Source organism: Tauraco erythrolophus, chromosome 18 (assembly GCF_009769465.1).
Source record: "Tauraco erythrolophus isolate bTauEry1 chromosome 18, bTauEry1.pri, whole genome shotgun sequence".
In the NCBI taxonomy this organism is placed as follows: Eukaryota; Metazoa; Chordata; class Aves; order Musophagiformes; family Musophagidae; genus Tauraco; species Tauraco erythrolophus.
In genome coordinates this window covers 16,344,901-16,368,051 of record NC_141482.1, presented here as the reverse complement: position 1 = coordinate 16,368,051, position 23,151 = coordinate 16,344,901, and the positions used below count along the sequence as shown (strand labels likewise).

At 49.4% G+C, this 23,151-nt stretch overlaps 2 protein-coding genes across 5 annotated transcripts; one reads left to right on the top strand and one right to left on the bottom strand.

Annotated features, from left to right (window-relative positions):
* Window positions 1-815: 815 nt before the first annotated feature.
* On the bottom strand, window positions 816-14,433 carry ARFRP1 (ARF related protein 1). Of its 3 annotated transcripts, none has more exons than XM_086622754.1 (8): window positions 14,417-14,433; window positions 12,359-12,452; window positions 11,873-11,960; window positions 11,427-11,509; window positions 10,838-10,919; window positions 10,297-10,367; window positions 3,239-3,339; window positions 816-1,691 (listed from the first exon to the last, which is right to left on the bottom strand). In XM_086622754.1, the coding sequence occupies exons 2-8, from the start codon at window positions 12,449-12,451 to the stop codon at window positions 1,604-1,606; spliced, it is 606 nt and encodes a 201-aa protein (XP_086478880.1). In that variant the 5' UTR covers window position 12,452; window positions 14,417-14,433; the 3' UTR covers window positions 816-1,603. The 3 variants fall into 3 exon arrangements, with proteins under 3 accessions (XP_086478880.1, XP_086478878.1, XP_086478879.1); XM_086622752.1 differs by lacking the exon at window positions 14,417-14,433 and adding an exon at window positions 13,951-13,992 and having other exon boundaries at window positions 12,359-12,458; XM_086622753.1 differs by lacking the exon at window positions 14,417-14,433 and adding an exon at window positions 13,469-13,560 and having other exon boundaries at window positions 12,359-12,458.
* Window positions 14,434-14,663: 230 nt separating this feature from the next.
* ZGPAT (zinc finger CCCH-type and G-patch domain containing) lies at window positions 14,664-22,635 on the top strand. Of its 2 annotated transcripts, none has more exons than XM_086622751.1 (6): window positions 14,664-15,364; window positions 16,110-16,243; window positions 17,506-17,652; window positions 18,709-18,840; window positions 19,620-20,037; window positions 20,486-22,635. In XM_086622751.1, the coding sequence occupies exons 1-6, from the start codon at window positions 14,724-14,726 to the stop codon at window positions 20,622-20,624; spliced, it is 1,611 nt and encodes a 536-aa protein (XP_086478877.1). In that variant the 5' UTR covers window positions 14,664-14,723; the 3' UTR covers window positions 20,625-22,635. The 2 variants fall into 2 exon arrangements, with proteins under 2 accessions (XP_086478877.1, XP_009982270.2); XM_009983968.2 differs by having other exon boundaries at window positions 17,506-17,664.
* The last annotated feature ends 516 nt before the right edge of the window (window positions 22,636-23,151 follow it).

Here is a 23,151-nt window from a genome sequence, read left to right as displayed (position 1 = left end):
CCTGGAGAAAGTGCCACTGCTTACAGGAGGTGAGTGATCTTCAAGGGATCCTCTACATTCACAGGGCTCCTAAGAAACCCGAGATGGCTCACTACATCCAAAGGATCCTGCTGAAACTTCTGGAGCCTGAGACAGATCTCCTGCAGTTTAGTTCTGGGATATGGCATTGACATTGGCACCATTCAAATTCAAACTTGGGTACCTGTGTGCCACCACCTGTTCTAACAGCAGCAAGCGACCAAAAGGGATTTAAGCCCTTACCTGACAGTTTCTCTAGCCTTCTCCTGTCCCAGCATGACTGAGAAGTAGGATTCTGCTTTCCAGTATGCAATTATTTCCACCGACTCCATGTGCTTAATGACACAGTCCAGCTGCCCTCATGCTTTGACCCAAATGTGACAAAAGGAATTATGTTCTCTTGTGAAAAAAATCTACAATGAGTTGCACGCGGAAAATTTAGCAGAAGGTTACTTGACAGATGCCAAATAACATCTTTAAAAAAATACTACTGTCTAACTTGCTCTAACAGAGCTTGAATAACGTCCCCTTAGTCATGTGAGCAAACAGCACGGAGCAGTCCCCAGTGTCAGGAGTAAGTAGAACATGCAGTGAGCAATGTCCACTGCCAAAACACGGTACAATACATGTGAAAAGAGAGACTCAGCTAAATGTTAGTGAGACGTCAGCAGAGTCTGACTGGAGAAACGAGCACTATTTGACTCTGAGAGCTGCCCTGCTGTTCCTTCTTGCCTTTGCAAGAACTACAGGGCTGAGCACCACGACTTCCGAACAGCAGGTGTTCCAGCAAGAGAAGGTCAAAGAAGTGGGAAGCTTTATTGCATACTGATTTCTCCCTGCCTAGAGAGATCACAGAGAGGGTCTCAATTCACTCCAGTTACAGAAGATGCCAATTATTCTTACAATTACAGAGAATGCACCACAGAGAGACCAGCAGGCAAAGCCAGGCAGTGCTCCTGGAGGTCACGTCCCGTTAAGAACACCCGTTGTAAACAGCGTACCCTTGTGCACTGGCTGGCTTCCACATCCACATTTACCACAGGTAAAAGTGACAAATCAACGTGTGACTGAAAATTGAGTTAGAATCAACACTGTCTCTCCCCATTATACAAACAGCAACGTACCAGGGCCAGTAACACCACCTATGGTAACCATGGGGCTGGAGCAGCAAGGTACCTTCTCAGATGGAAGCGACAGCCATTCCCCAGGCTCTCCCTTCCTTTCCATATTCACCTACACAGTTCCTTCAGGAGTTCCTTCGTGTCACTGGCCTCCAGCCCGTTAGACTAAGGAATCAAGAATCACAAAGTAATACAGTAGGAAATCGAGTCCTTTGCATCTGCAACAAAGTGTAGATTGCCACTTGGTCTGTGCTTTCAGGCCAAGGGCTTAATACTTCAGAGATTCCCACCCCCCACCCAGTTGGGATCGTGTGCTCAAGTTTTTTAGACACAGAAAGAGAATGTTTGTCTCCAAGCTTAGGAAAGAATCAGGTGTAATAGGAATCCAGTGGACCACCTTCTTTAGGGAGGACACAAAACTGTGTGGAAAGAGACTGTCCGTTCCTTGGTTGACTTGGACTCTCTTACGTGATGTCCTTCTTCCTTGGGGGCCGGTGAATATTCCTCACGACACACTTCACCATCCATTCAATTCCCTCGTTCACTCCTTTGCTAAGAAAATAAGACAAGCAGATAAGATTTAAAAAAAAAAAACCAAACCCAAACAACAACCAAGCAAGACAAAAACCATGGCTCACGAAGTCCCTCCCCGAGCCCTTACAAGAGCAAGTGGAGGGTTCTGCTCTGCAGTTATTTATTGACATTCCTAAGTTAGTTTCTCATACACACAAACAATGGGGATCTGATTTCTTTTAATTTGGTATGTAAGCTCCATCCTTTATTTTTCTTGTGTCTCCACAAGTCTACATCCAATCTAGTTAGTCATCAGCTCTGTGGAAACCTTGGGATGAACAAGCATCAAACCACCTGACAGTCAGCTGGTTTGAGGTTAGTTTGCTACAAGTCTCAGACTAGTTGTATCAGATCTTCCAATTCTGGCTCCAACTTTCCGTAACCATCTGTGCTGGGGCTGTCAAGCAAGTCACCAACTCACTGGTCTGCACAGCTTCCCAGCCAGGACTTCCACAATTTTATTTTTTCTTCAGTGCAAACTCAAACTGAAATTTTAAAAGGAAATTCCACACAGATCAAAACTAGAAGTGTTTGTACAAAAAACATAAAAACGGAAAAGGCTGCATTTCATAACATTATTATCTAATACTTCTCTTCCAGTCAGTGCTTAACCATTTTTCTTGTGGTTATTTGTCTGCTTAATGGCATTTGATTCTCAGCAATGCAGGTAACAGAGATTCTTCTCACGGTTTAAGAAGTTTTTCTTAGCCTCTGCAGTAGCTTGTGCAATAATACAGCTTTCTTGCTTGATTTAAAAAAGAATAAATCTCCAAGTTCTGGATCCAGTGCAGGCAGTAATTCAGACAGGAGCATTCTGAGCCATCTGGAACGGTGCTTTTGACTTACACCAAACAGCACTTTTCACCCACAGAACTGAAAGTGTAACCAGAGTGTTACAATAGTGGTGCTGGTGTACCAAGAATCCAGTGGGCTCGCCAAGGTCACCGCATGCAGCTGTGTGGGCCTGAAGAAGAATGAGTCTCCCAAACTTTGCTCAATTCTAGTCATTGTATCTTAAACCACAGGCGCCCTCGCTGTGAGAACACTCTTGGAGACTGTGATATTATCTACACAACAAAGCTCATCTGCAGGCCAAAAAATGTGAAAGCAAGAGCACAATGGCTCCACCAGCAATGGGCCACCACTCATTTCTCTGGCAGTGTCAGAAACAGCTACATTTCCAACTGACTTCTTCCATAAAAGCTGGGAGCTGCAGCAAGTCAGCAACCACCGAGATTATTGTGCACAGAGAAGGGATGATCCAGGACAAGACTCTACAGCTCCATGTGCCTCCAAGTCCCACCGCTCTCAGCCAGGAGTACATATTCCTCGTGTTTCACAGGCAGGATTTACAGGTGAAGGTACTGACCTGGTGCAAGTCCAAGGTTCCCGAACGAGTATCTGGCACTGCTGGGAAGGAAGCACAGCTCCTTCCCAGGGGTTATTAAATCCCATAGTCCTGCTCTGCTCGTGTGACACCCTGCAGCTGTTCCGTTAACCAAAACACTACGCATTCCTTTACTTACCCAGTAAGAGCAGAGCAGGCTTGTGTCAGGCAGTCTCTCTTCCCAATTTTGTTAATGCAGTCACTAAACGCTGTCTTGATGTCAGGTATCGACAGACAAGTCTGCAAGGGAAACCAAAGAAGAGCTTGCTGTCTGTGCTACAAGAGATGGTGACCTTCTTCCAGAATGAATCCTACCACATCCATAGTTCTGCTTCCACCAGGATGGCACAGCGCTGCTAGCTTAAACCTCCTCACCCACAAACACAGCAAATTCGCTTCTTCACATCCCAAAGAACACAAACAGATTCTTTTTCGCCAAACAGAATGTTATTTTCAGGCAGTACACCCACACTGCCACACCTCCCTGATCCTCTGATGTACACTCTAAGCACACAGAGTAATGAAACCAAGCACAACGTGCTCACCTGCAGGATGCTCCTTCCAGATCGCCCCAGTCACCCCACTAAAGTTCTGTCTGCCTGAACACCACAAGAGCAAATCTCCTTACAAAGCCTTTCGAAACGATGCACCTGCCAGAATCCCAGACGAGTCAGACCCTGCAGCTGACTCTTTGCCAACGGCCTGGATCGTGTCTCCCCACACATGCACTCTCAGAAAATGGCTCGGATGTGATTTTTCCCAAGTTCTCTGCGTGTTCCTTGACATTAAAGGCATGGCTGCCCTGGACCTGTGTGTTTGCATTTTGCACGCAGGAAAAAATGCTGCCAGCACTATAAGCAGCACATTTTCTGATGCCTGGTGTCACTTTGTTCTTCATCACCATCAGGTGCTGCACTTCTGTAAGGTTGCTAGGAGATTGCTGGGAAGTGGTTTTAAAATCCACAAATGCATAAACCCTCCAATAAACCAGTGGATTACTCTTCTGCCATAAATCAGTGTTACCACAAAAACTTCATTCTCAGAGCTACCAACACAAGAAAGGCACCTGCCCTACTGAAGTCCAGGCTTGCATCTTCCTCCCTGAATACAGGAAGCAGGTACTAAAAAAATCACTGGCCTTTAAATCCTTTCCTGATCTCGGTGCCCCCTTTTCCTCAGAAGCCCTGGACAAGCCCTTTGGGCACTTGAGCTGGCCACAAGCCCATCTTTCTTCCTCTCTCTGCAAAGACACTTTGGACCTTCAACGAGGCTCAAACACATGTTTTTGGGCAAGTGTTTACTCAAATGCCAAATAGGACCCTTGTGAGTCTTGAAGACTAGTCCAAGTAGACGTACACTTTGAAAGAACAGACTTATCTACGAATAGGAATTCAGTCTTCTACGAGTCTGGGCCTCAACTTAGCAGAAAGATGGAAATTAATGATACCAGCTATCCATTTTGCAAAATACCGGTTCTGGAGAAATTAAATACAGGAAACTACTGTGGCGATGACCATGCAACAAATAAGCAGGTTTCAGTGCTTATAAATAAGAAGGGTTCTTAAGAAATGGCTTGAGAGGAGTTTAATGACACCCAATTCACCCAGTGCCCTTGAACCCAGGCTAGTGATTTTCCACTGTGGAGGGCCTGGGATCCATTTTAATTGTGCAACTTTTGATGAGTGTACTTTTCTTATGACCTAAGCTGTATCTCGAACGTGCAGTTTCAATCAATGAGCTGGAAACTACATCCAGAAATGTTACTTCATTGCACCAAAGCCCTAACAACTTAGTCCAGGATTCCTGCCAAACCAAAAGCCAGCCATTCATAAAGATAAGCTGTCATCCACACAATAAATAGGCAAATAAACTTTAATAAAATCAAATACTAACTTTAGAGGGAGCCAGATTGGACCTGGGAGTTGGAATTCATACCAGTAGGTCTGGAAAATGGGTAAGAGATTACTACCAATCAATCATTCTCTACAAGTTTGTGAAATGGTATGACGTTCCCTGCCAAGCAAGACAGGCAGGTCCAACTCCCTCTTGATTTAAGCCAAAGCTCTAGGTAAGTCAATCACCCAACAAGTGGCGAGGAGGAAGAGCTGCATGTTAGTAATGAGTTATTTGTCTTGTCATCACTTTTTTTTTCAGTAAATGAGACCTGGCAGCAGGAAGGTTAAATCCCAAGGCAGCTGAAACCGAGCAAACATTTCTTGAAATGTACTTGAAGCTCACCAGAGTTTAGTATCATAGGAGAATAATTCCTCCTTTTCTGAACAATGACATGTTTTTAAATATTTTTAAAATAAATCTGAGAGGAAGTGTTCAAGGTAGGAAATAGCAGTGCAGAGCACAGTCCTGCTGTCCTTTACTTCTACTCGCACAGGCTTGTGCAAAGCAACCAGGCAACAGACTTCTCCAAAACCACCAGCAGAGCAGCACACCTGGCACATCCAGCAGCATAGAGAATCCACCTCCTTCACCTTGTCCCCCTTTGAGAAGTCCACCTTTCCCAGTGCAGCCTACAACTGCAGTAAACATTTTTTCCCCCCAGCTTAAACCATTATAATCACTTCCTTTTCTCACCCCCCTGGTGTAATCGTGGCCCGTCCTGACTTCCACAAAGCTGTGCAGCCAATGCTCTCCGTAGAAATCTGCATCAGGAAGAGTTTTGCTTCTGAGGAGACTTTGCACCACTTACACTGTTTATGGTAGGACCTCACTGCATCACAACACTACACCTGCTTTGAGGAACGTCTTTTCCACTTGGGATGAAGCACCATGACACAGCAGAGGGGACAGCACCACTGAACTACCAATTCAGAGAAGTCTTGTTTCAGTGTTCAAGGGGAAGTCATGAACTGGAATGTTGTCTTACAGGACGGGCAGATTACCCATCGCTCCAACTGGGAGCATTTGAGCTTCTCCTGCTCGGCAGAAAATGTCAGCTGCGGCTTCCAAGTTCCTCTCTTTTCCACCTCCCTATCTACATTACAAAATATTTGTTTACAGATGTGTTTTGCTTCTCAACTGAAACCACATAAACCAAGGGCAAACCAGGCAAGCTGGATTTGTGATCACATAAACAGTGTTCCATGACAATAACAAAATCCACAAGTGACCTTTCTGGAGTGATGCTATCTACCGTACGTTTCGGAGGAAACTCACACAACTCGACAGATCGTACTTCTGCCTCAACTTCCCCAAAAGAATGCACTGCAAACCATCTTTTTATGAAGGCTCTTCACGGCACAGTCAGCCAGGACCGAGCTGCCTGCACAGCCTGAAGGGTTCAGAACAGCATTCCCCAAATCCAGACTCGGGAATGGTACACCTACAAATACATCCAGCAGAACCATAGAACGGTTAGAGTTGGAAGGGACCTCAAAGATCATCTAGTACCAACCCCCCTGCCATGGGCAGGGAAACCAGTAGCCAGGCTCCGTTTCTGGAATCTCCTGCAGAAAATCATGAGTGGCTGGTTTAGGCAAAAAAGGTCACACTGTAGGGTCTTTATCCATTTGCCTAAATGGAAACTTGCCTAATTTCACTGCAGGAAAGACAACGCTGCTGCTTGGCCTTTTATCAGGACAACACCTGAAGTATGGACTCTCCAGGCATCTCAGGAGTAATCCACTGGCAGAATGAACTACACCAGAGACAACAGAAGGTGGATCAGTAGCCCCAGCGAAACTATCTAACAAGAAGTCTCACCAACCTGACCCATGTTCTGTGCTATCTCTTTTTTACAAGCTTATTTCAAATTAAAACTTCAGCTTGTTTGAATTAAAACAAGCTTATTTAAGTTAAAATTAATTTTACAGGGAAGCTGTGGTGTTTCTTAAGTTGGAAATCAGAACGGCTACTCACCGTGACTCCTCTCGTTTTCCAAAGACACGGGGAGGCTTGCCAACATTCTAGAGATTTCAAATTAAATTTCCCAAATTTAGCTTAAGATTGGGAAGGCAAAACGTGCTCCCAAAGACATCACACACGTCCAAGTGTTTCCATATGCTATTTTTTCAGCTCAGTTTTCCCAGTATTTTTAACAGTGTTGCAAAATGAGCCACTCCATCCTCAAGTTTTACCAGTTCATTGCGCAGCTCAGGAATACGTAGCTTTTATAAACTTTTAAAAGCCTGCATGCACATCAAAAAGGCAAATATAAATTCTTAATGTGCAGCTTTTTCTGCAGTAAACAGTAGGTAAGGAAAACTGCCTAATATTTTCAAAAGTGGCATTCTGACTTGAAAAGGAGCCCACGTGAATTATTATACATTAGACACTTAATTCCCCTACAAAGCAAAAGTTCCTTTAAAAAAAATAAACAAAAAAACCCTCCCTCCCACAACACACCTTTGACATGGCCTTTTAATTCATTACAAAATGGTCCAGTTTTGGAGCCTCTGCTAAATAAAGAGCATTTTCCTGGCACAACAAGAGTCACATACAGGATTGTCACAATATGAGAACTGGCATTTCGGAGTCTGTGACTGCGTTTCAGCTCCCGACGCCGCCAAACCCCGCTCACGTTTGGCAGCGCTGAGTGGATGCTCTTTACCCCGAGGTACTGGTGCCTATTAATGCTGGAAAGCAGAATTCTTTTCTACAAGGAATTTAGCATCGGGGCCAAAAAGTTGTTATACTTTTTGCAATTTCAGGCATTGAGTCAGAACTTCTGTGAGGAATATAAACTTTTAAAACCCCACAAAACTGCACCAGACGTACTCCTTTTGATATATTTCATCACAAGTCTTCTGCTGGCCTTTAAAGATGTGACCATCATGAATTATCTTCCATCTGCACGTACCAGCACGGTTACGACACCGTTTATTCTCCTTTCTGTGAGCCACGTTAACAACAGAGGAATGCTGGTGAGAATTCCCCACTACTATTATATGTCTGGGGATCCAGAGAATGATATTCCTGCAATGTTCCATTTTCTTCCAGAGGTCTTCAATTCTGGTAGACTGGTGAAGGGAAACAGGCCTTCTGGTTTTCTAAACCTTGCTTAAGTGAACCTGAATAATTACTGAACAATAAGCTGTAGACCCTTCAATGTTTTGTTAATAGCACTGATGTCTCCTTGCTCTGTGTCCATCCCCAGGATCATACCCCAGGAATAGACATCTAAATATGCAATTTGGGTATTTCTTAAAAATAGGTATACATCCAGTCAGTACAGTTCTGCTAATCGATCATCGCGGTTCCACAACTGCATAAAGGCACTGATCTGTGGGCCAGTCTTGGACCCCCCAGGACGGGGCATGGAGTCATTCATAGTTTTCATCTTGACACCCTGTTCCAAATACCTCTTTGTAGTCACACTGCCTTCAGCTCTGGAGTCCCCAACACAAGAAGGACATGGAGCTGCTGGAGCGGGGCCAGAGGAGGCCACGGAGATGCTCTGAGGGCTGGAGCACCTCTGCTATGGAGACAGGCTGAGAGAGTTGGGGCTGTTCAGTCTGCAGAAGAGAAGGCTCCAGGGTGACCTTCCAGCAGCCTTCCAGTACTTAAAGGGGCTACGGGAAAGCTGGAGAGGGGCTTTTTACAAGGGTGTGTAGTGATAGGACAAGGGGCAATGGCTTTAAACTGAAAGAGGGGAGATTTACATGGGATATAAGGAAGAAATTTTTCACTCTGAGGGTGCTGAGGCACTGGCACAGGTTGCCCAGAGAAGCTGTGGCTGCCCCATCCTTGGAAGTGTTCAAGGCCAGGTTGGATGAGGCTTTGAGCAACCTGGTGTAGTGGAGGGTGTCCCTGCCCATGGCAGGGGGGTTGGAACCAGATGATCTTTGAGGTCCCTTCCAATCCAAACCAGTCTGTGATTCTATATAGGGAAGTCTCCTTGTTCAATCATTTTCCTTTAGTCTGGCCAGGGCGCCAGAAGAGCAGGTTTTTGCAGGATGCCCATAACAAAGCATGCATGTACAGCCACAAGGGAAATTGGAACAGCTTTCCAGGTCACTGCATGCAGCTTCATTCTCAACAGCTGAAGGCAAGAGTGCAGGCTGCTCCCTGCTGCAAAGCTGTAGCGTTGCACGGGAATACGAGAGTTAATCTTCTGGTTTCCACACAGAAAAGACAGTCAGTCTCTGCACACACCAGAGTTAGGACCAGAAATCAGGAGTCCTGTCTCTTAATCTCATGCTGGTTTTTAGGTGGAACTACATTTCTTTGATTTCTATGACTAGATAATCTTACGATCACAAAAAAAAAAAAAATATCCATTGTGTTGTACAGGTGATGCGTAACCAAATCCTCCTTTAAAGCCAAAGTGATTTGGATGGAAGCCGCGAGTATTTCCCACAAGTACACTCACTGAGACAGGTGTGAAGTCCAGGGGAAGAAGCTGGGAAGTATAAGCACACTTGGAAAGATACTGAGCACAGCTGCCAGGGCTGGTACTTGAAGTTCTAATGAAAGTCTCTGGCTCCATCTAGAGATTAATCACTCCAACTGCAGTACTGGAATTCCAGGTAGAATGCATGGAAAGGCGGCAGAAAACATGGAAAACACCACAACCACTGTAGGCACCCTCTTCCCTTCTTTGCATGCCAGGGAAGACAAGGACTTCCCTGGAGGCACCACCTAAACCGTCCCACTGCAGTGCCCACTAACTTGCCAAATATAAAAGAAGAGTTTTGCACTTCTGGGTATGTCAGAAAGAATTCAAATTATACCATCAAGAAAAAGTATTCCTTGCCATTTGCTGCTGTCATTGAGGGAATGCTCTAGGACAAACAGAACGTGTCATTGAGTAGATCTTAGCTGGCTACAGGAAAAGGATGACATTGCTTCACATACATTTGTTGTGCTGTTCCCACCTAACAGCAGAGCAGCATAAACAATGTGCACTAAACATTTTTTTCCTGAATAAACAGGGAAAAACAGTATCAAGATACCAAGCCATGGTACAAGAAAGACCCACCATAGCTATGCAGTCTGTTCAGTTTACATGGCAAGTTCAAAGCAGCGGAAATGAATGTGCCTGTGGCAAGCTCACTCATGCCTCTGGAAAAGGGTTGGAGGAGAAAGGAAAAAAATAAAACTAAATTCAAAGCAATTACTACCAGCAGCAGCAAAGCGCCACAGGATCAGTTCAGCCATGTGAAATAAATTTAGCATGAATGCAGAGCTCACCTTTCCAAGGCTTATCTGCTCACTTGAGAAGTAAATTTGCAATAATTGTACCTCTACGTCCTGCTTGTTAGCCAACACCAGAATGGGAACCCCTTCCAGAGCTTCACTGGTGATCATCTTCTCTGTAAAGCACAGAAACAAAAGCAGAAGTTTAACCAGTTCTGGAAGACAAAGTTGTGGAAATGCCTGACATGACCATGTGGACACAGGGATGACACAAGAGGCTCCTTCTTGCATTACAGTTTCACTAAATACAACTTTTCAGGTCTGTTTTCTTCACAGAATCTTTTCCCGATCAAACTCCAAACTTTATTTTGATCAACAAGCACGTTACTGAGAATTAACAAGGTGACAAATACAGAATGAGGAATAAAAATACCAAAATCATTAGGGTAAGCACAAAAATAGATGCAAGGCCATTAAAGGCTGGCTGTGTACACAAGAGACACTTGAACAAAAAAGTGCAAAAGCCCTACAGACGTGCCACCAACAGGCCACACAGCCTACTTCAAGAACAGACACGCCAGTAATGAGGGAATGGTGCCACAACACATCACGAAATCACAGGGCAGGTACAGCACGGTGTACTCACCAAAAGCTCTTTTAGATTCTGAGAGCCTCTCCTCATCAGTGGAGTCAATAACGTAGATGACCCCATGAGATTCGGCGTAATACTGAAAGGAAAACACAGATATTAGTGCATCTATCTGCCAGGACCACTTTTTTTTTTTTTAATTTGGTAAAATTTCGATACACGTGGAAGATATCCACCAGTCAGAGCCAGTTGTTTCCATAGTACATGTCTGGAGAGAAGAATGGTGGCACACAGAAAACGCAATGCCTGTTCTGTTTGCAGCTCTACTGCACACAACAGGTGAAAAAGCTTATCTGTCCCCCAAAAAGCTTATATCTCCCCCCAAAAAAGCTTATATCTCCCCCCAAAAAAGCTTATCTCTAGTGGCACAACCCTCACATACGGGTTGGTTATTGCTGCCTCTCAACAATAATGCAAATATTAAGCATGACCTCCACTAATCTTGCACAGATAATGGTTGAAGCTCTGAAAAAGTGTTGATGCAAAACACTAGGGCTACCAATAAGCCTGTGTGATTACTAAATGATCAAACTGCTTCAATTTCAAAAGAGACAAAAGCATTTCTAAAAAGAAGTACATCCCCAACCTTATCCCAAAGAGCCTGGAGCTCCTCCTGCCCGCCAAGGTCCCAGAACATCAGCCGAGTCTTGCCAACATCAATAGTACCAACTGGAGGGGAAGATGGAAAAACAATCCAGTGAAAACCAAAGGTGTTCTCCAAAGCACAAACCCTTCAGAAATCCGAGGTAGAACAGTCTAGAGGAACAAACCACACGCAGCAGCTGCTTCCAACAAGAGGACAATGAGCACAGCACAGAAATACAAATGGTTTTCCAAGACTTCAGGGGTTTTTCCTCATAAGCGAAGAAAGTCTCTTTTGTTCTCTTACAAAAAGTCATGGGGAGTTGGGAGATACCATCTCTACTTCCAGGAACTATTTTGTCCTTGCCAATTCTTAAATATTTCAGACAAGAACAAGCTGTTGTCTCGCTGTGCAGGAAAGCTGGAAAAACTCCAACCAGATTTACTTACTGTTTAAGCCTACAGTGGTTGTGATCTTGGACAAACTCATCCCTTTGTAGTTCTTGTTAAATCGAGTTTTAGTTTGTTCAAGGAAGGTCTGAAAAGGAACGAGAAAAAGTATTTACTCTCAAATATTTTACTGGCTGGGGCAATCCTAACCCAGACCTGCCTTTTCATTTCTGCAGAATCCTGCTCCAACAGATACGGCCCTACCTAACCGTGGAACAAACCACACTTCTTGTTCCCTATTTTAGTAAGGAAAGAAGGGATCACAGGTGATTACAGGATTACCAAAGCCTCAGCTACAGCCCTGAAAGCTTATGCTAAATTTAAGTAAGGGGGGAAAGTTGATTCTTTGGTGTGACGTCACTGAAATAACTCACAAGGCAGCTGAAGAAAGACTGACCTGTCTGTTGGAAGTTTAATCTTTGGAGGATGTTTAGGATTGTGTGTGCCCTCCCCAGTCTAGAAAAACTGGTAACAAACAGCACTTACGGTTTTACCAGCATTGTCCAAGCCAAGGATCAAGATGCAGTACTCATCCCTCTGGAACATGTATTTATAGAGCCCGGACAGCAGAGTGTACATCCTGCTCCTGCAAGGAGTGCCAGGAAATCGTGAACAAACAGGTCATCTCCCAAAGTCTCCCAACCACAGTGCAAGTTCTTCCCAACACCAGGTAAATAAGTGACGTTGCTCTTTTGTCAGTAACTGTCACATTTAGGCAATCCCAGGACAAATCGCAGATCCAAGGAGATCATGCAAACAGCTCGAGATCAAATTTTCAAACACACAGGTGAGGGATTATCTTCCAAAGAGCTTAACCTCCGGTTTTGCACATAGTATCCACTGCAAACTCAACTCTCATTTGAAAACCACCCTGTCTGCTGTAGGGCTTGGAGGAGAGCTACAGAAGAGCTTGAACATCCTTAGTGGTGAGTGTAAGACCCGCAGAAAACGCAGTTGGCTTCATATAAACACACAGAACGGGCATTTTGAGCGAGAATGTACAGGCCAGTCCTCCCCTTCTTGCTCCTGATCGACATAACAGCATCACGGGATCGTTAGCGATGGAGCTGAAGGAAGTGTATCATAATCCCTCCCACCTATTGTAATTTGAGCCTTATTAGCAACAGCATTCTGCCACCATACCAGTATTTTGTCATCTCATGGTGCCACAAAGACAAGACAGGGAAGTTAACGAGCCAAAAGCACTGGGCTAAGAATCAGACAAAGTGGCACCATAGAATCGTAGACTAGTTTGGGTTGGAAGGGACCGCAAAGATCATCCAGTTCCAACCCCCCTGCCATGGGCAGGGACACCCTCCACTACACCAGGTTGCCCAAAGCCTCATCCAACCTGGCCTTGAACGCTGCCAGGGATGGGGCAGCCACAGCTTCTCTGGGCAACCTGTGCCAGTGCCTCACCACCCTGAGTGAAAAATTTCTTCCTTATATCCAACCTAAATCTCCCCTCTTTCAGTTTAAAGCCATCACCCGCAGAAGCCCACACTTTCTTGTTGTTGGATTTGCACAGACGAGGCAGGGAACACCCGCCGAGGCGCGGGAAGCATCGGCACCACGAGTGGCACCGCGCTGACTCACAAAACACGGCAACACTCTCCGGTGTAAACCCGGGCAAAGGGCACCTCAGGGCACGGACTGTGCCAGGCAGCTGCCTGAGCAGGCGCGCGGACAAACGGGCCCTTTGAAGCCCAACACCGTCTCCTAAAGGGAAAAACCAGCGTCCCAGCCCCGAAGTGCGGGATTCCTCGGGACGGGGCGCCTCCGGGAGCAGAGGCTTCGCTCCCGCCACGCACCCGCCGGGCGAGCGCGGCCCCTTCGCCCCCCGCCGCCCCCAGGAGGGCACCGAGGCCGCGGGGGTACAACCCCCGCCCCGGGCCGCTCCCTTCCAAGTGCCCCCGGGCTCCCTCCAGCTCCGAGAGACCCCCGCGCCGCTCCTTCCCCCGCACAGCCCGGCACGGCGGAGAAACATCCGCGCCGCCATTCCCCGCCAGGGCCCGGGGCCGCGTCCCGCGCCGGCCCGGCCGCGCCCCGCCGGCCCCCCGCCGCCTGCAGCCCCTCACCGGGCACCGGGGGCACCTCCCGTCGCGCAGCGCCTCGCCGCTCCCCGGCCGCACCGGCCGCCGGCGCCGTCCGTCGCGCGGCGCTCTGGGAAACGTAGTTCGGCGCCGCCGCGGGGGCGGCACGGGAAAGGCCGGGGCGACTACAAGTCCCAGGATGCTTAGCGTCGCGGGCGGGCGGGTACCGCCGGGGCGCATGCGCAGTGAAGGGGGCGGCCCGCCGCTGAAGTGGCGTAAGGCGTGGGCGGAAGCAGCCGGAAGTGGGCGTGCCTGGGGAGCCGGAAGTTGGCTGGGTGTCATGGCGGCGGCGCCGTAGAGACAGAGGGTGCCGAGGGGTGAGGGGGGCCGCCGAGGCACGGTCGGGCCGGGCGGTGCTGCCGGCCCTGCGGCGGACAGGGCGCGCTGTGGGAGCCCCGGCTGCGCGGGGAGCGGGGCCGTGCGTGCGGCCGCGGGCTGGGGCGGGCAGGGCCGGGCCCGGCCTCTCCCTCTCCCTCTCCCTCTCCCTCTCCCTCTCCCTCTCCCTCTCCCTCTCCCTCTCCCTCTCCCTCTCCCTCTCCCTTTCCCTCTCCCTCTCCCTCTCCCCGGTCCCTGCCCGGTGTTCGCCGCCGGAGCATCGCCTGGTGCCTTCCGGGGGAGAGGCGAGGCGACGGGGTAGACGGTGGCTCCTGCGGGCAGAGGCTCGTTACCCAAAAGGTCGCTTATCTCCAGCAGGCTCTTCGGACGTGCCCAGAGTTGCCGGGGAGGACGCGGTTAAACACGCCCTGACTCTGCCGAGAATGGATGAGGAGAGCCTGGAAGCGGCGATTCAGAGCTACAGCGCCCAGCTGCGGCAGGTGGAGCTGGCGTTAGGGGCGGGCCTGGACCCCGCGCAGCAGCCAGACTTGATGCAGCTGCAGGAAGACTTAAAGCAGCTGATAGAGCTGACCGAGTCCAGCCTCGTGGCTGTGAAAAAGAGCAAACTTCTGGCTACGTTAGACACAGACGCCTCCTCCTCCTCGCCCGTGGGTCTGCTGAAGGACACCCACCCAGACAGTGCCACCCAAGACGAGGAGTACGCCGCTTTTAAGGAAGCCATCGCTGGACTTGGCACTGCTGAGAGCCCTTCGGCGAATAACAACGAGAGATCATCAAAGGGAGATGAAGAAACCGATGACCAAAACGAAGCAAAACACAGTGAAGAGGAGGAGGAGTCTGACAGAGAGGAGGAGGAAGAGGAATTGAGTGGGATGAAGGTTAAAGCGCCCTACTACAGTTCGTGGGGGACGCTGGAGTACCATAATGCCATGATTGTGGGCACCGAGGACCTCGCAGACGGCAGCGCAGGCGTCAGGGTGCTGTACCTGTATCCCACCCACAAGGCTCTGAAGCCGTGCCCGTTCTTCCTGGACGACAAGTGCAGATTTAAAGAGAACTGTCGGTAAAAACGGGAAGGGGCTGGGAGGGGCTGATGTCCCTGTGGTCAAAGGGGGGGTCCTTCGGAGGGGTCACCCTCCTCTGAAGGAGCCGTGTGTGGCTTTTCTACCCAGCAAAATGGAGCCTTTTTGTTTAGGTTTTTAAAATATGGTAAACAGGGACTGTTTTCTTTAGCTCATGCAGAGAGAAAATGGAAAATCCCGTGGGAAAGCTGCAGAGATTTTACGTAATCATCGAGTGGTGAAATGAGTAAACTGATGAAGCATTTTAAAATGAAGCACCAAAGCATGTCTGTGGATGGTGCGTGCGTTCCAGGCGCACGGAGAGGTTGTAGGGTCGAGTCTTCCTCTTTGGAGATCTTCAGCAGTGAACGAGATCAGGCCCTGAGCAACCTGATGGGTCTTTGAAGCTGGTTGTGCTTTGAGCAGGAGGTGGGACTAGAGACCTGCCTGTCTCTGTGATCCTGTTTATCCCAAAGGATCTGTGAACTTTTTCACCGGATGCTTAAGGAAAGGTTAATGCCCCAGAGTGGGATGGGTTCTCTGTTACATGGCCTAAATAATACGTTTAAGATGAAAAATTAATAACTTGTGTAACTGAAATAACGTGTGATAGAACTTCCATAATTACTGGGGAAGCTTCATCACTGCTGACAACTCGTTTGCATTTTCTTGAAGGAGAGGAGGAATTTTTGTTTAAAGCCTGCTGAAACGAGGCGGAGATAATTCCTCTTGTGCCTTCCCTGGCAGGTTTTCACACGGGCAGGTGGTGTCTGTGGAAGAGCTTCAGCCTTTCCAAGAGCCCGACCTGGGCACGCTGGGGGTGGGCTCTGCCTGCCTGGCGAAGCACAGCGATGGCATCTGGTACACGGCGAAGATCACCGGTGAGTAACCCCAGCACAAGGACATGGAGCTGCTGGAGCGGGGCCAGAGGAGGCCACGGAGATGCTCCAAGGGCTGGAGCACCTCTGCTCTGGAGACAGGCTGAGAGAGTTGGGGCTGTTCAGCCTGGAGAAGAGAAGGCTCCGGGGTGATCTTATAGCAGCCTTCCAGTGCTTAAAGGGGCTACAGGAAAGCTGAGGAGGGGCTTTGGACAAGTGTGCGGAATGACAGGACGGGGCAATGGCTTTAAACTGAAAGAGGGGAGATTTAGATTAGATATAAGGAAGAAATTTTTCTCTCAGAGGGTGGTGAGGCACTGGCACAGGTTGCCCAGAGAAGCTGTGGCTGCCCCATCCCTGGAAGTGTTTCAGGCCAGGTTGGATGAGGCTTTGGGCAACCTGGTGTAGTGGAGGTTGTCCCTGCCCATGGCAGGGGGGTTGGAACTGGATGATCTTTGAGGTTCCTTCCAACCCAAACCAGTCTGTGATTCTATGAGTGGCCCCTGAGTGTGCTCTGCCAGGCTCTGCGGGGTTCTGCATGGAGGATGGAGGCTGCTGCTGAAGTGAACATGAACTTGGCATTTTTCTATTTTGATAGAAAAACGTTGACCGTGTAGCTGCAGCCCCAAACTGAAACCCGTGACGTAGCTGAGAGAAACATTCTGGATTTTGCCAGGCTTGGGAAGGGAACAGGCTGGGGACAGGAGAGCAGCAGGCAGAAAGGAGACATAGGTGCAGGAATGTGGATGGGAAATGAGTACAGGAGCTGCACCAGAAGGGAAGAGACAGGCAGTGCAGGAATCTGCATGCGGATGAGGTTGGAACTGCAATAACGTGCTCTGGTTTAAACAAAACCAGGGGAGCTGGCCCTGCCCATCCGCTGCTGATGCAGCTTCCCGTGTCCCGGGAATGGTGGGGGTTTGGTCTCTCTTTCCTCCTTTCTCTGACTATTATCAGGTTAGAGGGGAGCAAGTCTAACTTCTCTTTAGTTCCATTTCTCAGCAGCCCATCTCTCTTCTTTTTTAGAAATAAACCTTTAAGTATCAGCACAGGCACTGTGGAAACAGCTTTTCATTGCAGCTTCTCCCCCCCCAGACAGAAAACTAAAGCACAAAGAAAACCCAGATTTTTTTTAGCACACGTGTTCCTCAGACCTTCCCCTTTCCCTTGTCGTTCCGCCAGAGCTAGCTCTGTTTTAGGAAGCCCTCTGCCAGTGGCATGTTGGAGGCTTACTGGAACTCTTGTCCGTGCTTTTCCTGCTGTAGACATGGACAGTGGTTACTACACGGTGAAGTTTGATTCCTTGCTGCTCAAGGAGGCCGTCGTGGAAGGAGACAGTGTCATTCCCCCTCTGCGCAGCGAGGATGTGGCCTCGTCTGCCGAGTCTGATGAAGACAGCGTGGATGATTCTGGTTATGCTAAAGGTGAGAGAGTGGGGACGTTGTGAGCAAAAGCGACTCGTGGTCAAGGTCTGCCTTTCTCCAGGACCTATGGAATTACCCTCCTGGACCTTTCATTATGTCACCTCTGAGGGAATAGTAGCTCGTCTCTTTGTGTGTTGCTGAAAGACAGAACAGTAATGAGCTGTTATGTTACAATTGCAAACGAAAATCTTTGGTTTATGCAAATTGCTGGGCTAGTGAAGGTTGGAGATTTCCACGGGACCTTCCAGCATGTGAAAGAGGAGGGTGTGATAATACAGAGCTGGGTTCCAGGCTCCGAGTCTGTTTCTTATGTGGGTGGCTGGTTCGAACCAAGAAGTGAATCAGGAGACTTCTTCATCTCTGGGAGCTTCATGCAGCTTCACGACATGAGAGCACGAGACCCCAGTAATTGTGAGTGTCTGGTCCTCCCAGTGCCTCGATAAGGCAGCAGTAACAGCCATGCCCTGTTTTGCTGCTGAGAGCTGGCACAGAGAGCGCCCTTTGAGATCACACAGACAGCACTCTCCCTGTGCTAGTGCCAGTTGCGTCACAGGGACAAAATTGTGTCCTAGAGCTCTTTAATTTGGCCTAATAAACATTATTGGATCCTAATAATGCAAAATTAGCTTTGTGGCTGAGAGGAGCCTCATGCCAGAGCCATGAGCTGGAGGCACAGAGTAAGTAATATGTGCCCCTGTGCCAGATTTGACTCCGATGGCATATGTCAGTCTGCGTCACCATCCCAGAAGGAAGGAAAGGAAGCTTAAAAACTTGTGGATGATTCTGCCTGAAACTGTGAGATGGTATGTGCATTAAGTTGAGTGAGGTCTCTCTTTTGAGTGACTCGCTGTGCAGTGTTCCCAAAAGGTGACAGCTCAGTAGGAACCAAGGAAGGCTGAAGGAGCTGCCAAAGGATCCTAGCCCGGAGAAGGGTGTCGTGCTGCCTCCGGAGCGGTTTTCATGCTGTGGGCCTGCCCCAGGCGAAGGTTTTGCGTAGCAGCTTTATTTCTGTGTTTCACTGATTCTTCTTTTTCTGTGCCACAGTGGTAGATTCAGGAGTTCCGGAGAACGGGGAGTGGACTCCTGCGTGCAGTTCCTCTTTCGGCGGCTGGGAAGCCCATACTCGTGGTATCGGCTCCAAGCTGCTCGTTCAAATGGGATACGAGTTTGGAAAAGGTAAGAGGAGAAAGCCGTCCTGGTGGTGCGAGGGCCCAGCTGCCTTGTTGTGTCAGTCCCCTGATGGATCCTAAAGCTAGTTAAGATAAAGAAGATTTTGGGATGAAGCTAAAGCTTTTCCTTGCCGAAAGGCCTGTTGGATGAGGCTCACGCTGTGTGATGGATCACAGCTGTGTGGAAGTGCAGGCATAGGTGTGCACCAGCCCCTGCATGATAAGAGCAAAAACTGGAGGCACTTGGTCAAGTTCCTGATTAAAGCCGTGAGAACTGTTGCACGGGATGTTCAAAGGCTTTAGGTAGAAGGGACCTGATCTGTGAAGCTTCTGATGTCTGTGTTAGAGCATCTCCTGGCTCTGGGCGCAGACTTCAAAGCCTGCTGAGCTAGCTTCTCACTCACAAATCCTGCTGAGCCTTGGGGGCTTTAGGAGGCCAGTCTGCTACTTGTGCTCGTCGCTGGTTCTCCCAGAGGAACCAAACCAGTTTCCGGAAGAACCTGGCTTGAGAAGCTGAGAACGTGAGACCCAGTGTAGTTCCATAGAAACCATCCTGGCGGGTGGCCTCGGGCTTTTTGTCACGTATCCTCTGCTGTGGAAGGCTCCTGCCGTAGCAGCCGTGTGTCCTGCAGCTTTCGCTGCTCCCCGTGGCTTGGGTGGAAGTTTTGTGCCTCCAGAGCCTGTTGGTTTGTTCTGAACTGGGACTGCCCGCCTGAGCCTGTGCTGGGGGGGTGACTCGAGAGGGGATGTTCCCACCTGCAGTAACCGCTCGGTGTCTTTCCTCAGGGTTAGGGAAGAATTGCGAGGGCCGGGTGGAGCCGGTGCAGGCTGTGGTCCTTCCTCGAGGGAAGTCCCTTGACCAGTGTGCTGAGGTGCTTCAGAAGAAGAAACAGGGGAAGCTGGACGCAGGCAAGTCGAGGAAATGCCGAGCAAAGGGGAGCAGCTCCGGACAGTCTCTGGTGGGCCGCCGTAAGCCTCCCCACAACGTGTTTGACTTTTTGAATGAGAAACTGCGAGGGAAGAGCACCGGGGAGAAGGCTGGAGGGATGGCAGTGCCCCAGAGGAAGAGCAAAGAGATCTACCACGCTAGCAAGAGCACCAGGAAGGCCCTGAGTGTCCGCCTTTTGCAGACAACAGAGCAGATTGAACAAACGCAGAGGGATATCAGAGGAATCCAGCAAGCCTTGGCACGCAACATTGGACGGTAGGAAAACACTCTCTTTGGGACTGCAGGATGAACTGAGAATTCTTGGCCCTTCTGGGAAGGGTGGGTTTGAAATGGGGCGTAGGGGGAGCGAGTGAAACACATCTGGATGAGACCGAAGGAGAGGTAGAGGAGAGAGACTTTGGCATGTGCTTCAGAGCAGCTGGGACAGTGGCAGATGTGTCCAGGGTCCTGTGGCTGGAATTCAGGCTGTGGAGAAGGAAGGGTAGTGTAGTCCTTTCCTTCTCATGCCCATCTGTGCAGCGTTGCTGTTGAGGGTCACAGAAGGACCTTTGCTAGCCCACGTTGTGCTGAGCATCAGTTCTTCCTGGCTTTCAGCAGGTCACTCACACTAATCCCGCAGGAAAGGGCAAACCCTCCTGGGATGATGACAAGCCTTTGATCTTATTACGCAGGATGACATTGCCCTAATCCTTCTTGCTTTCAGGCACAGCGTTGCTACAGCTCAGCTGGAGAAGAAGCTGGCGAATGCCCACAAACAGCTGGGGCAGCTGCAGGCCCAGGAGGCCAGCCTGCAGCGGGAGCAGAAGAAAGCAGACACGCACAAGAAGATGACGGAGTTCTAGTCTCTGAGAAAGGCCTTTGACTGCGGCCATCGTCCTTGTAGCCAGCCCCGGGGCTTGTGGCCTCAGAGCCTGGGTGAGCCATCCTGGGCCTCAGGCTGCCCAGCCTGAAAACTGGGCTGAAAAGCAGCAGTTTCTAAACCCAGATGGTTCAGAGCTCTGCTGGGACGGGCGGGGAGTAGGACACATCCGTCCAGCCATGAAAGCACTGAGTAAGCCCGAGCCTTGTGTAAGGACCAGCCACAAGAAATATGATTCTCTGCTCTCTTTGCACACCTCTTTCCTCTGTCACCGCTGCGGTGGCACCTCCATCCAGGGTCGGTAGGTGCTGGGGTGACAACCTTGCCAGCTGAGGAGGGGCTTTGAAAGCCCCACATCCTGCCACCAACTGTGGCTTGTGCTTGCAGCCACCTGACAAACACAGGTGGAGGCAGGGGCCCAAGCACATTCCAGCAGAGCAGAAAACAACACAGGCAGATTGCTTCAGCTGCTCTCTGCCTTCTGGTTTTTGCTGTGGGATTTACCTGAGAACTCATTTTTTGGAGGGGAGTAGTTCCTGGTAGCCCTAGTGTAATGAACAGACAGAAAACTGGCAGCTCGGGGGTGGGTACTGGTGGCCTCAAGCATCAAATTTCGTCACTTTGACTGTAAGAGTATCCCCAGGACGTGCGGTAGCCTAACTCATTGACTTGGTATGGGAAGCTGCGTGGTTCCACGAGTAGAGTGCCAAAGCTGGGGGAATAAGACAGCAGCGTAGCAGATTCTCACACCTCCGAGCTAGGAACAACTCCACAGGGAACCTTCTGAGTTTTGCCATCATTACTTCAGTCTTTCTGTCCTAGGTGGCTCGCTCAACATGGGTCCTTTTATCAAAAAAAACCTCAGGACCCAGGTCCAGGTCAGACTGGGCCCTGAATGAGCACAAGGAGCAGGAGGTCTGTGTGTGCCCAGCGTGCAGCCCCTCTGGGGCTCCAGACTCTGCTGGGAGCCGGCCAAGCAAGCCAAGGGCCCTCCCCTGCAGCGTGGAGGGTCTTTGGGCAGGAGTGTCTTCTGCTCTAGGTTATATTCTGCGTTGGCTGCAGCCAGTCCTTGCCCCAGAGGAGAAGGTGGTTTCATCAGACTGTTTCTGGTGGGACTCGTGCGTTGTGCCATTATCTTAAGGACACATTTTTTTCTTAATCTAAGAAATCAATTTCCTTTTATTCTGTGAGTCATTTTTCTAATCAAAAGTTTTGCTCTTTTAGTGATTTTTATCTGTTTGTAAGAAACTCATAAAGCTGTCAGCCTGGGTAGAGCTGCATCTACTTGTAGGGTCAGGCTGCCAAACTGACTAGAAGATCTGAGGCTGAAGGAGATACGATCAGAGTTCTTCGAGTCATGTGAGATTGAGCATTGCTGCAGACGCACCGCAGAAGACACGGAGTGACAGCAGAAGTAAACGAGATGAACATCTTCAGGAAACCTGTTAGAGAGCCCCTCTCCTCTTGGAAAGCACTCGGATCCTGCTGTGGTGGACACCGTGTGGATGTGGAAGGTGGTGTGGGCTCCCTCGAGCACTGCATCCATGTGTTTCTAACGAAATTGGCCGTACTGTCTTCATCGTTCTGAACCCGTGTTCTCCACGCGCTGGCCTCAACTCACAGGGTGTCACAGTGGTTGCTCCGTGCCCTTCCCTCATAAATCACTGGCTGTTTCCCACACCCAAGTGTTGAGTGGTGACAAGGATTAATGTGCCCAGCTTAGCATGGGTTCTTGCTGAAGTGGGCCGTGACTGGTGAGCTGAGATGGGCAGAGAAATGTCTTGGGTTGGCTTTGTACTCTGACGTTATTTAACGTCGTCATCTCTGTAAGAATTGGGTGGGTTAGCCCTGTGTCTTGGCTAAGTTGTATTTTGACCTTTCCTTGGAATTTCCACGGTCTTACTTGTCAGACTCCTATTCCAAATGGCTGCTGCCTCCCACCCAAGGCGGTTCACGTCCTTGGTGAATAAATTTGGGTTTTATTTTCTCCCCTCTGTCCTCGTAAGGCGTCGTTCATTCGCAGGGTAATGACGATCTGTGGCGACCTGTTCTTTCCTTGTCTTCCCCTGCGGACAGAGAGCTGGCACTAAAACCAGCTGGGTGGGAAGCGGAGCGCGGCAGAGGGTGCTCTTGTGTGCCGGGTGCCCGCCGAGCCTGTCTGCAGCTCCGCTGGCAGCCAAGGCGGGGAGAAACCCAGCCCACCTGCGGGTGAAGCAACCCCCTCCGAGGCCAGGAAGCGAGCTGTGGTGCCTGCTGCGTGGTATCTGCTCGGAGCTGCCTGCTCGAGAAGGAGCTGAAGAGTGAGAGAGCTGAGATCAAGATGTCCGAAATGTTCGGGAGCCCCTCGTGAGGAATAACTCTGCGGGATAAAAGAAACTGAGTTCTCCAGCTTGGCTGGGGAGGGAGGGAGCATGATCGGATTCACGCTCCTCAGCTTTTGAGTTCCTGCAAAGTAAGTGGCGTTTGCTTCCTTGCCTGGCAATCTCGGGGATCTGCAACTGGACCAGGGG

Coding starts and splice junctions, on each gene's coding strand:
- ARFRP1 (XM_086622754.1), bottom strand. CDS start 12,451: ATGTACACTCTGCTGTCCGGGCTCTATAAATACATGTTCCAGAGGGAT. Junction 11,961..12,358: donor TGGACAATGCTGGTAAAACC/GTAAGTGCTGTT, acceptor GTTCCTTTTCAG/ACCTTCCTTGAACAAACTAA. Junction 1,692..3,238: donor GCCTGCTCTGCTCTTACTGG/GTAAGTAAAGGA, acceptor TTATTTTCTTAG/CAAAGGAGTGAACGAGGGAA.
- ZGPAT (XM_009983968.2), top strand. CDS start 14,724: ATGGATGAGGAGAGCCTGGAAGCGGCGATTCAGAGCTACAGCGCCCAG. Junction 17,665..18,708: donor TGATTCTGGTTATGCTAAAG/GTGAGAGAGTGG, acceptor TCTGTGCCACAG/TGGTAGATTCAGGAGTTCCG. Junction 20,038..20,485: donor TTGGCACGCAACATTGGACG/GTAGGAAAACAC, acceptor TCTTGCTTTCAG/GCACAGCGTTGCTACAGCTC.